This window comes from Coffea eugenioides, chromosome 6 (genome assembly GCF_003713205.1).
Source record: "Coffea eugenioides isolate CCC68of chromosome 6, Ceug_1.0, whole genome shotgun sequence".
Classification (NCBI taxonomy): domain Eukaryota; kingdom Viridiplantae; phylum Streptophyta; class Magnoliopsida; order Gentianales; family Rubiaceae; genus Coffea; species Coffea eugenioides.
Window position 1 is genome coordinate 267,522 of NC_040040.1, and position 11,239 is coordinate 278,760.

At 34.0% G+C, this 11,239-nt stretch overlaps 1 protein-coding gene and 1 long non-coding RNA gene across 2 annotated transcripts; both read right to left on the reverse strand.

The window, feature by feature from the left end:
• Nucleotides 1-475: 475 nt before the first annotated feature.
• Nucleotides 476-1,933, reverse strand: LOC113776033. Its single transcript, XR_003468965.1, has 2 exons — nt 1,468-1,933; nt 476-615 (listed from the first exon to the last, which is right to left on the reverse strand). It is a non-coding gene; the product is annotated as an uncharacterized LOC113776033 (long non-coding RNA).
• Nucleotides 1,934-2,069: 136 nt separating this feature from the next.
• Nucleotides 2,070-4,290, reverse strand: LOC113776281 (receptor-like protein EIX2). Its single transcript, XM_027321404.1, has 2 exons — nt 2,227-4,290; nt 2,070-2,150 (listed from the first exon to the last, which is right to left on the reverse strand). The coding sequence occupies exons 1-2, from the start codon at nt 4,288-4,290 to the stop codon at nt 2,070-2,072; spliced, it is 2,145 nt and encodes a 714-aa protein (XP_027177205.1).
• Nucleotides 4,291-11,239: the final 6,949 nt, after the last annotated feature.

Below are 11,239 nucleotides of genomic sequence, written 5' to 3' on the forward strand. Positions count from 1 at the left end.
TGGGCAACTCCTTTTTTCTTTTAAATGCGTTTATGAGCATCAAAGGCAAGTGGGTTGAAGATGGCATTGAAATTGTGAAGACAATTTTGGTTAAAGAATGGGAGTCAAATTATGTTCTACTGAATTGTGAAATTTGAGAAATGAAAACAAATAAAATGAATTCAAGATTGACAAATCGATAATCCAAAATATAAGAACTATTTTTCTGGAAATCATTTTGCTTACCTTACTATTTTCCATTATTAACCAAACCATCAAGAATTCAGCATTTCTAAGGAATTTACTCACCGAACAAAAAGCTTCGATACAGAAGCAGTAATTGCAAAGCCAACAGCGATATCATCTTATTATAAATTGCATGTGTTTTAATTATTCTGCATAATTTTGTTTAGTTTATGGAAGTCTCTTGTCAGGCAAACCAAAATAATAAATTTTTTTAGGCAAACTATTATAACTTTAATTGACATACAATTCATAGCAAATAAAAGGAGGTCTAATTTTCATATTACATCCGCAGAAGAAATACAGTGAAACTACTTCTCAAATCACCTTGAAGAGATTGCTCATTCTGAGAGCCAAACAACAGCAGCTGCAAGCACTCGAATGATTGTGGGCCTATCAGATTGGAAGATAACAAAGTACTAATATTAGTAAAGTGCCAATTTCTTTTATAGCCAACCAAAAAAAAGAGATATATATGAAAAGTCAACATATTTATCAGCGTTACATGAATATAAAAATTTATTCATCTAGAATAATCACTGGTTCAATCTAGAATAAAAATTTATTCCGTTCAAATAAACAATCTAAATTGTTCGACATTGAATATTTATTTCGTTCAAATGCTAACAGTAAAATAATTATCTTTATAATCGGTCATAAATAAAAAAAATCAATGAGATTCTTATAATATCGATTTTAATGAAACATAAGAAAATGTAATGTAAGTATGAATAATATAAGAGAATTATTAGATTTCAAACTTTTGAGAGAGTTGAAACAATTGCTAGTAGAAAGAGAGAAAGGTTTTTGGATCAAAATTTTCAAAAGGTAAGGAAAGGAAATATTGGGTTTCCAATCACACAATAGTTCATTGGGGAAAAAATTCCTTCGAAAGCTATTGATTTGATGTTAGAATCTGCTACTTTACGTTACAATTGCTACGTTATTCTTTGTTTGGAAGAAAAAAAAACTTATTAAGCTCTATCATTTTCTTATTGGATAGAATTGGGCAAGTTGGGGTGCTTAACACAAATATTTAGAAATATTTGAAAAAACAAATTACAAATCACAATAATTTTGCAAATTATCAATGTTAAGTTCTAATTAGTTCTAAAAAGAATAAGTTAGATGAAGGAATGTCTACAAAAATGTGAAATTTTCAAAGAGCAATTTATCAAAGACAGCATGCTACGGATTAGTGTGTGGTATGAAAAACAGAGTATAAGTGCTTTTATAGGAACTTACTCAACGGAACTTCCTCCTCAGGCGAGTAGTCTTTACCCAGATTTTGTCACAGGCACTTTCTACAAACTTGAAGTATGCATAGCGCCATGACTTCTTGAAGAGAAGGATTCCCAGAACTCCCAAGAGCCCGACAGCAAAACCCGGTCCTATTCCAGCATAAAACCAAGACCAATCAGATTCGCTGTGGCCTTCATCATCATCAATAGGCCCATTTTTGGTAGGCAATTTGTGTTTCCAGCAGCTGTTTGGGAGCGGTTTGCCACAGAGTCCACTGTTTCCTTCATAGATGGATGGATCGGTCAAGGTCTGAAGCTGATTTCCTGATGGTATTGGCCCTGAAAGTTTATTGTGTGACAAATTCAGAGAGTTCAATGAGTACAAATCAGATAAGCTTTCGGGGATTGCACCGAAGAGTGCATTCATTGATAGATCGAGTGTTTCAATTCGCTTCAAGTTGCCAATCTTATCAGGGATCTTTCCAGTCAAATAATTTTGTGAAAGATTCAAAAATTGCAATTGAACCAGCTCCATTATCTCATCCGGGATCTCGCCAACTAAATTATTTGCTGAGAGGCTTAAGGATTCAACAAACCGAAGGCTACTTAGGTAATACTCAAGTTCTCTTCCTCCCTTAATGTCTTCAAGCCTTTCTTGTGAATCAACGCGGCCATGTCCATGTAGCCCTGATACCATGGCACTAATGTTGTTAAAGCAGTGAGGAATAAATCCACTCAAGTTATTATGTGCTAAGTTCAGAACTCGAAGATATGAGAGTTGGCAGAGTGTATCAGAAATAGGTCCATGGAAGTTATTTGACTGAAATCTTAGAAAAATTAAATTTGACAACCTTTCCCCAATCCAAGCTGGTATAATATCCGTCAGTCCATTGTCACCGATATCAAGAGCTGTCAAATTTCTCAGATGCTGCATTGAGGCAGGGAGCTTTCCAACGAATTTATTTCCATTCAAATGCAGAGAAAGAAGTCGCCACAAGTTACCCAGTGAACTCGGAATTTGACCGGATAGACTGTTATTTGCCAAGTTTAGGTACAGCAGGTCTTGCAAGTTTCCTAGACACAGAGGAACTCTTCCGGACAGAAGATTGTTGGATAGATCCAATTCTGATAAATTTTCCAACTTGCACAAGCCTTCCGGGATGGTACCTATGAAACGGTTATCATTTAGTAAGAGAGTATGTACAACCGAAGTTTGACCAACTTCAAGCTGCGGAATATGTCCAGTAAGAAAATTGTGTGAAAGATCTAAAACTGAAATATCCAACGGAAACGATTTGAGAGATCCGTCCAATTTGTTGGAGCTTAGAGATATATCTCGATAACGATAACGACTTGGTCTATGCTTCAATTGTTTGAATTCCAAAGGATTTCCAGTTAGGCTGTTGCTGGAGAGATCTAATGACGTAATATTATGACAAAGCACTCGAAACCAGCTGGGTATGGCATCTGAAATGCTCGCGTTCCGCATGTCTAACACCCAAACCTCCTTCTGCGTCCGAAGCCAAGCTGGGAACCTGGGTCCCACAATGATGGATCCCATCCAAATTTCATGGAGTTGAAAAGGAGGAACCCACGAGGAGCTCACGTTCAGAGCGAGTGAGTTTCCAGTTAGGTCCAGTGACTTCAGCTCTCCGAGTTTTGCAAAATGGTCTTCAGATAGGACCCCAGCTAATGAATTGTCACCAACGTCAAAATCTTGTAGCTTCGTCAGCTGCCAAAGATCGGTCGGTATGGTACCATTTAATTTATTAAAGTGCAATAATAGGATTGTTAATTTTGAAAGCTGGCCTATTTCACTTGGTATTGACCCTTGCAAATTATTAGCCATCAGATCCAAATAAGTAAGACTGCTTGCATTACAAAGTGATTTCAACATTGAAGCATCAAAGCGGTTTGAAGATAGATCTAGATGAACTAGAGAGGTCATTTGATCAAACAGACCATGAATTGGATCAGAAAGATTATTACGACCAAGATGAAGATCATGGAGGCCAGTAAGATTACAGAGCCAAGGAGGGGCCGTGTAGTTGCTGAAATTATTTCCACTGAGATCAAGGAAAGCAAGAGATGTGAAATTGACATGTGAAAGATGAGGATGGATGAAAAGACCACAACTATCCAAGTCTAGCATTGTTAGTGAAGGTAGCATGTTAATGGACTGTAACCCATCTCGAGCGGCTGTAAGGTTCACATTGGACAGGACTAGGCCTTCTAGAGAAGAGAGCCCAGCAACCCATCCGAGATCCTTAGTCCTCAACCAATTCCACCTAAGATCCAAATACCGTAAATGTGAGAGGTTTCCTAAATGGTAGGGAATTTCACCATCAAATCCAGCATTTGAGAGATTGAGGTATCTCAAGTTTTTCAACAATCCAAGGAATGCGGGAACTTGGAATGTTGAAAAATTATTCACACTCAAATCCAAGTATTGCAAATCGGTCAAATTGACCAAAGATGGAGTTAATTGGCCTCCCAAGCAATTTGTGCAGTGATAATCCTCATCAGAATAGAGTGGCACCATATTGCGAAGATCAAGTTTCAAAACACTGCCGGTGATTTTGTGGCAACCAACTCCTTCCCATGAACAACAAGCTTCTCCAATCCAAGAAGATAGACGATTTGATTCATCTATCAACCCATGCTTGAATAAAAGAAGAGCTTGTCGTTCATTCTCAATACACGAGACATTCGCATAATTATGAGCTTGTTTGCTGCTTCCAAAAGTGAATTGGCTGGTTACAGGAATAGAACTGAATAAGAAGAGTAGTAGTAAAGATGAAGAAGCACAAAGAAGATGATGCTCCATTGGATTTCTTTGCTATTATTGGTTTATTTGATATGGGAAGTTCAGATGGCCAGGTGGCCTTATTTATACACTTACAAAAAGCATCACTTCAATGTTCTGTGTTTGTAGGAAGTAGGATGGAACCATACAAAGCTGATAATGGTTTGCAATCTATACGATAAGGAACTTAACCATTTTCTTTTATGACAATTACAACTATACAGACATGGGGGACAGAATTAGTTTTTTTGGGAAGAATTGATAGTTATATTAGTCACAACTCTACGCATGACTAAATGGCAATTATTCCTTAAACAAACAAGTTCATAGCTTCGTTTATATGTTACATGATTGTAATCACACCTTTCTCAGTTTGTGTCCATTTTAATTAGATGATTAGGAATGTTTACAAATGGAAAAAAGCAAAAATACTATATTTTTTTAATATCTGAATTCTGACATCTGCAACACGTATAAGCAGGTCCCCAAAAAAATTTACTGAAAAGATGAGGGTTGCACACTTTATTTCATTATAATATTCGCCTAATAAAAATGCATTTGTCCCCTCAAACAAAATGGTAAATCATTATGCTAGCTGCATGGTATAACTCCAATGTATTAGCACAAGTGACACGCAGTCAAATCCCAAAAAAAAAAAAAAAAGGAATTTTTTGTTGGACAAAATCACCTCATTTTATTGATTATCAGAAAACTCTGTTCTGTGCTATTTAGAATATCTAACAAATGATTAATATCTAACTTTGTGAAAGTTTTTATTCCTACTATTGTTCAGTTCTTATTAAACTTCGAGTAAGCATCTGATCTAATCGAATTTGGCTGATGAAAAGAAAAGTAATTGGCTGGAAATATTAGTGGAATAGTACTATAGAAATGCTCCGCAGGAATAGTACTATAGTAATTAGCGTAGAAAATGCACTGACCCCCTAAACGATGCAACCCTGCTTAGACAGATATCCATCATTATCTAAAATTACCAGTTGATACACGAAATAATGCAAAATCTTGTACCAAAATATGTAGATAATATGACAATAATATGTACTTGAATATTTATCAAAAAAGTTTTGTATAGATTTTGAATATTTTTTTATGTACTTGTTCATTATCAAAATTTGATCTTTCAAAAGTTTATAATGTCGAATAAGAGGTTTGAGCATTCAAAAAGTATTTATACCTAAAGTGAATTATATATAGTGCGACAAACAGTTTAATTGGATGACCTCTGATAGTTTCTCTTGAAGGACATGTTCTTTCTCCAAGGAAGACATTCTTTGACATTCATGTGGCATTATAAATCATAAGTAAAACATTTTAGTTGCTTTTAAATTATAAAGAAGATGAAGCTAAAAAAAAAAAAAAGAATAGACCAACAACCAAGAAAAACAAAGAAAAATTCCTAAATGCATAGCCTTCAAGATCAAGACGTCCACATATAGCGTTTCAAAGGGGTTGGAATAGTAGGTTTGGTGGTCCAATACTTTCACTTATTGTAGGGGCCTCAACCAACTTGCTATTTTTGTACAGAACTTGCTACTTTTTCAAACAAAATTTATGACTTTGCTAATAAATTTTAACATTTTTTCATGTACAATATACCAGTAAAGATCTAAATAATGATAAAATTGATTACTACTGCCAAATGAGAATTGGCTGGAGACTTGAATAAGAATTGAATAAGAACAGTAGCAGTAAACACGAATATAAATACCAAGAAGATGCACCATTGGATGTTTTTTGGTACCGGATATTTGATAAAGCTAGCTCAGATGGGTGAGTCATTTAAATGCTAGTAGAAATTGCTGATAAAGACGACTACATAAAAGTCTTCATGGAAAGTTGATAGCTTGCTCTCTAGAGTGATGTATATATTTCGTTTTTCATCACAATTATCAGTATGAACCAGTCCATCGATGACTTAGAACAGGAATCGTTGTCAGGTTAACCGTCTTGAACGATTTTTGTTAATATATTAAATAACAAGTTAGGTAGTCAATGAAGGTCCCCAGTTGGTTTTCTAGATTTGCATAATATCATCCGTTCCTCAATCAAAGTACACCTTTGGGATTCTAGATAAAGAAAAAGCAAAACAAGTGTGCTTACTTTTATGGCTTTGGAAAAAAAAAAAAATCCTTGGAGACATATTCTAGATTCAATTAATGGAAATGTTCATTCCCTATCAGATTTACGCTACCACAGAATTTCCACCCTCTTTTTTGCAATTTAAATTAATACAAAATGTTTGATAGACAATCACCAAACCAATTGAAAATTTGTCAAATGGGAATAATAAATATTTTGGCGTTTGAACCATTTTCATCTTTAAAGTTTCCTTGAAGACATGTTTAGACCTAACAGATTCAAATTTTTATCAATTCTATATAATTGACGACAAATCAAATAATTTGGATACCAAAAAAAAAAAAGAGCTTGGCAAATAATGAATTAAGTTTTTGTACACTATTAGTGTAAATATTTTTTACACTAGCAGTTGTAGATGTATGCTACTTTTGAAAAAACTGAATTTCAAATTTAAAATTAAATTATGTAGCATATATCCAATATAACTTATGCATACACAGGCCGTGCATAAAAAAATTACAACTTATGTAAAGTATCTTTATTCGCCCATCTCATATTTTTTCTCATTTAGTCCTTTTCCTTTTTCTCGAACACAAAGTAATTTTTATTAATAATTTTAGTTTCTTCCACCATCAAATCCAGCAGCGCTAAAGGGTGTGACCAAAATTTCAACTGGTCTCTTGAAAAAAAAAAGCGCGATCTTTACTTTCTTCCCATTTGTTTTCATTTTTAAATATGTCTCTCATCATCATCATCATCATCATCATCATCATCATCATCATCATCATCATCATCATTTGTTTTCACGTTCTTCAACAATTCCTTCCACTACGGATTGGGTTACCAAATTAAATTTCATCATAATGGTTTCGATGCCTCTGGCCTTATACCCTCCTTCTCCTTATTCATATTAATTCTTGGGCTTGGATAATTGAAGAATTACAACCAATAATGTGCATCAATAAATTTATTTATTTATGTAAATGCAAGATTTTGGTTTAGTGGATTATAATTTATAGCTTTTTTGTTTCCCTGGTCAGTCATGCAAGTGAATTTTTTTTTGGGTGCAAGTAAATGATTAAGTATTTTTTTATTAGAAAGTTTTATTTATTTTTAAGAAAATTTTGACAGAGTTTTCTGGTCCTGAGTCGTGACTCAGCATCCGAAATTCTGACGCCAGAGGAATGTTTATTAAACAAATTTGGTTTTAAGGAAAAAGATTCCCCCTTTGGAGCTTTTCTGAATATTGTGGTTTAATCCCCGCATGGTTTTAAAATTGATTTCTGATTTATGTTTGCTAGATAAACAAATTTTGATCCTCTCTTTCGAAGTTAAATTAACATGGGAGTTTCCTACAAGAAATCAGCAAATCAATTGAATATTTGTCAAATATTTTAAGCTTTTTTTTCCTTATAAAATTACAAGTAACCCACAATGGTGGGAGTAAACTAAATGATTACAATCCAACAATATAACAAAAATTACATTATTAATAAATACTAATAAAGTTTCTAAATGCATCTGATGCTTCTACAGCTGTTTCTCTTAACGATCACTCACAGTTTTGCTGGAGATAAGTGAATCATTCAAATCTTGAGTGAATATTCTGGTGTTTGAATTCTTCAGAACTCCATAAGGCAGCTACAGTGGTGGTTCCTTAAGGTTTAACCGTTGTGCATTTCTAAGGTAGCTGTTCGAAGCACAGCTCACAAAATACGGGACAAGTATAATATGTGATATTACTCAGTGTTTTAAAAACCAGACCGGAGCCAAGGCCGGTTCCCATTCTTTGCTTTCCAGTGTCGGACAAATGTAGTTATAGTCAGTGTTTTAAAAATTGGATCGGACCAGCCGATTCGACTGGTCGGATCCCGAATCGGCCTTGGCTCTGGTCCAGTTCATGCTTTGGGTTAATTATACTTAAAACCGGATTGAACCGTTGAACCGACGGGTTTTTTGTTTTTTTCTATTAACTTGAAAAAAAAATTTAAAAAATATGTTTTCTTTAACCCTAAAAACTAATTATTAAATGCTATATTCACTCACTTTCTTCTTATTTTTTTGCCTCTTATCAAGTTTGTATTTTTATTTTCTATTTTCTTGACTTCCTCCAAATTCAAAACTTCTTTTTTTCTTAAGTTGCAATATCTAAATATCAAAATTTTTGAGTTTTATTTAACATTATTTTTTTGGTAAATTCAATTAAGATTGAGATGAAATTTATTTGTTTTAACTTATAATTTAAAAAATTTATTTGTAAAAATCCAACTTCTTTGAAAATATTAATTTTTCATCATATAAAGTCTTAAATTAGTCCAATACATGTCTTATTTTGTGCATATATATTTATATAAATTATTTTAAAAAAAATTCATTGAACCAGGGTTGAACCGGTCCGACCAATTGAATCTTGACCCGAACACCTCATCGGTTCAATTAACGGTCTGAGTTTTAAAACGTTGGTTATGGTTCACTTTCCATATGCAAGGCAAATACCAAATTGCGGCCCGTTAGTGTATTTATTCAACTCCTTAAGTCATTTCTTCGTGATGAACTAATTCAAGCTTGTATTTACCTTTGGAATTACATTTTCATTTCTTCTTCTTTTAGTTTTTTTTCCTTTTGGTACATTTTTTTCCCTGTTTAGCTGTTTTTCTTATTTACTAATGCATTCACACAAAATTGAAATACTAATGCATCGGATTGGAATTTAGTCGGATAGGTTCACGTATACATGTGTTGAAAGCTTGCGTTGCTGCTGAGACATTGGGCTCATTGAAGTCCCTAAAATACCCCTTTTGGGTTTCTCGATTAGGAGCATGATGGAAATTATGCAGTGGCGCCGCCTGCTGAGTTCCTTGATTGGAACTGAAATATAAGTTTAAGGATTAAATTGGCTACAAATAATATATAGGGACTAAATCGACAAAAAATAAAAGTTTAGGGACTAAATTGGCCATTTTCCCTAATTAGAGGTACCAAATATATTGAATTTAGATTAAGAGCAGGGTGACAGTCAGAATTCCACAATCAATTAGGCGCCAAAAGTTGTATACATTTTGGATAATTGTGGCACTTGTTGTCTTGATAATAAGACATTACAATAATTCTTATTTAAGCGTTTGTATACACAGAAAGTGTGTAAAACAATGGAGGAAAAGAAAAAGAAAAAAGGAAAGGAAAGGCAACATCAGAAAAGGCCTTAAAACTAAATAAAGTCACTCGTATTTTTCGCCGATGTGGATCCGGACAGGGATCCACTTCCGGCACCGGATCAAACTATCGCCAAATTTCCAAAGTTAGCCAGCTTAACAGATGATGCTGTGTTCTTTATGGAACCAGCGTTAGTTGGCCAAAGAGTTTTTTTGGTCCTATTGACAGCTTTAAGCTTCTCAATCAAACAATGACGCTTTGCGTAACAAAACGGAAAAAGCTAGAATAAGCTAATTTATTATGGTCATACTAATACTTCCTTAGCTTCAATTTTTTTGTCACATTTCGGGAATTTAACTTTTAAAAAATAGTGTTTTGATTGTGATTTTTATACTTTTCTTTCCAATCTTACTCTCCAAAATTCAAAAGTTGAATATGAATGTAATATGCATATTACTCTCCAAAGAAGGGATAATATAGGGAAAAGAGGTTATCCTGCAAAATTGTCAAAACTAATAGGATAGTAGACAAATGATGTTTAAATTTAAAATTTAATAGAATTGTAGGCAAGCATGCTCATAGTTTAAGGATTAAAGTAGGATGAATTTCATATTTTATAGATTAAAGTAGTTTCCAATATTAAAATCTAAGAACTAAAGTGGGATAGATTTCATACTTTAAAAAATAAAGTGTCCAATAATAGTGGATATGGAGTGTTGAAGGATTGTTCATGGATATGAAGAAAAGTGTTGCAATTGAGAACTATCATTTATCCTTTTCTGCAAGTGAGATTGGAAATGGTCAGAATACCTTTTTTTGGTATGATATTTGGCACCCGTTGGAGCGTTTGCATCTCAAATTTTCTGAACATTTGCTGCATAATTTAAGGTTAACCAAGGATTCAAAGGTGGCGGAATTCATTGATTGGGATAGATGGAAGCGGCCCTCTGGGAGAAGATGTTCACAAGAGATCAAGGAACAGTGTTAATCAACTGCTGTCTCCTTGTTACAAAATTTACATAGGGATGATCATGTAAGCTGGACTGAAACCTTTAGGGAAAAATCCACTTTTCGTCCCTAAAATTTGAGTTAGGGACACATTTCGTCTCCAAACTTTTAGACGCACCACATTTAGTATATGAATTAATTATTTTTTGCCACATTTAGTTCAAAAACAGTAAATTGCTTAATTTGGATGGAGAAAGTCATGTGTTTTGCACGTGGCCGTTCAGTAAAAACAATTTTTCAATTAAAATCAATGGCCACGTCAGCCTTCTCCATTCAAATTGAATATTTTACCTTTTTTGAACTAAATGTGGTCCAAAATAATTAATTTATATATTAAATGTGGTGAGTCTAAAAGTTTGGAAACAAAATGTGTCCTTAGCTCAAAGTTTAAGGGTCAAAAGTGGATTTTTCCCGAAACTTTAACTGGTGAGCTTAATATTAAATATGCATTTAAACAGTTTATTGAATCTGGAAACAGGATGCAGTGGTATACATTAGTGTGGGGGAAAGGTTTTATCCCAGGATATGCATTTATTTTGTGGCTGGCGGTCAGACATCGATTAAACACTAAAGCAAGGCAGAGAAATTGGGGAATTGCTGTATCTTCCTTCTACTTGTGTTTTCTGTGATGTAGATGATGAAACACTAGAACATTTGGCTTTTGAATGTGACTTCAGCCGTAGTTTTTGGGGCAAGACTCAAAAGTTGT

What these genes read in the sequence shown, in the direction of transcription:
- LOC113776281 (XM_027321404.1), bottom strand. Translation starts at nt 4,290, where the DNA reads ATGGAGCATCATCTTCTTTGTGCTTCTTCATCTTTACTACTACTCTTC. An exon ending in GCCAACTCTCATATCTTCGA is followed by an intron (nt 2,151 to 2,226) that starts GTTCTGAACTTA and finishes CCATGGTATCAG; the next exon opens with GGCTACATGGACATGGCCGC.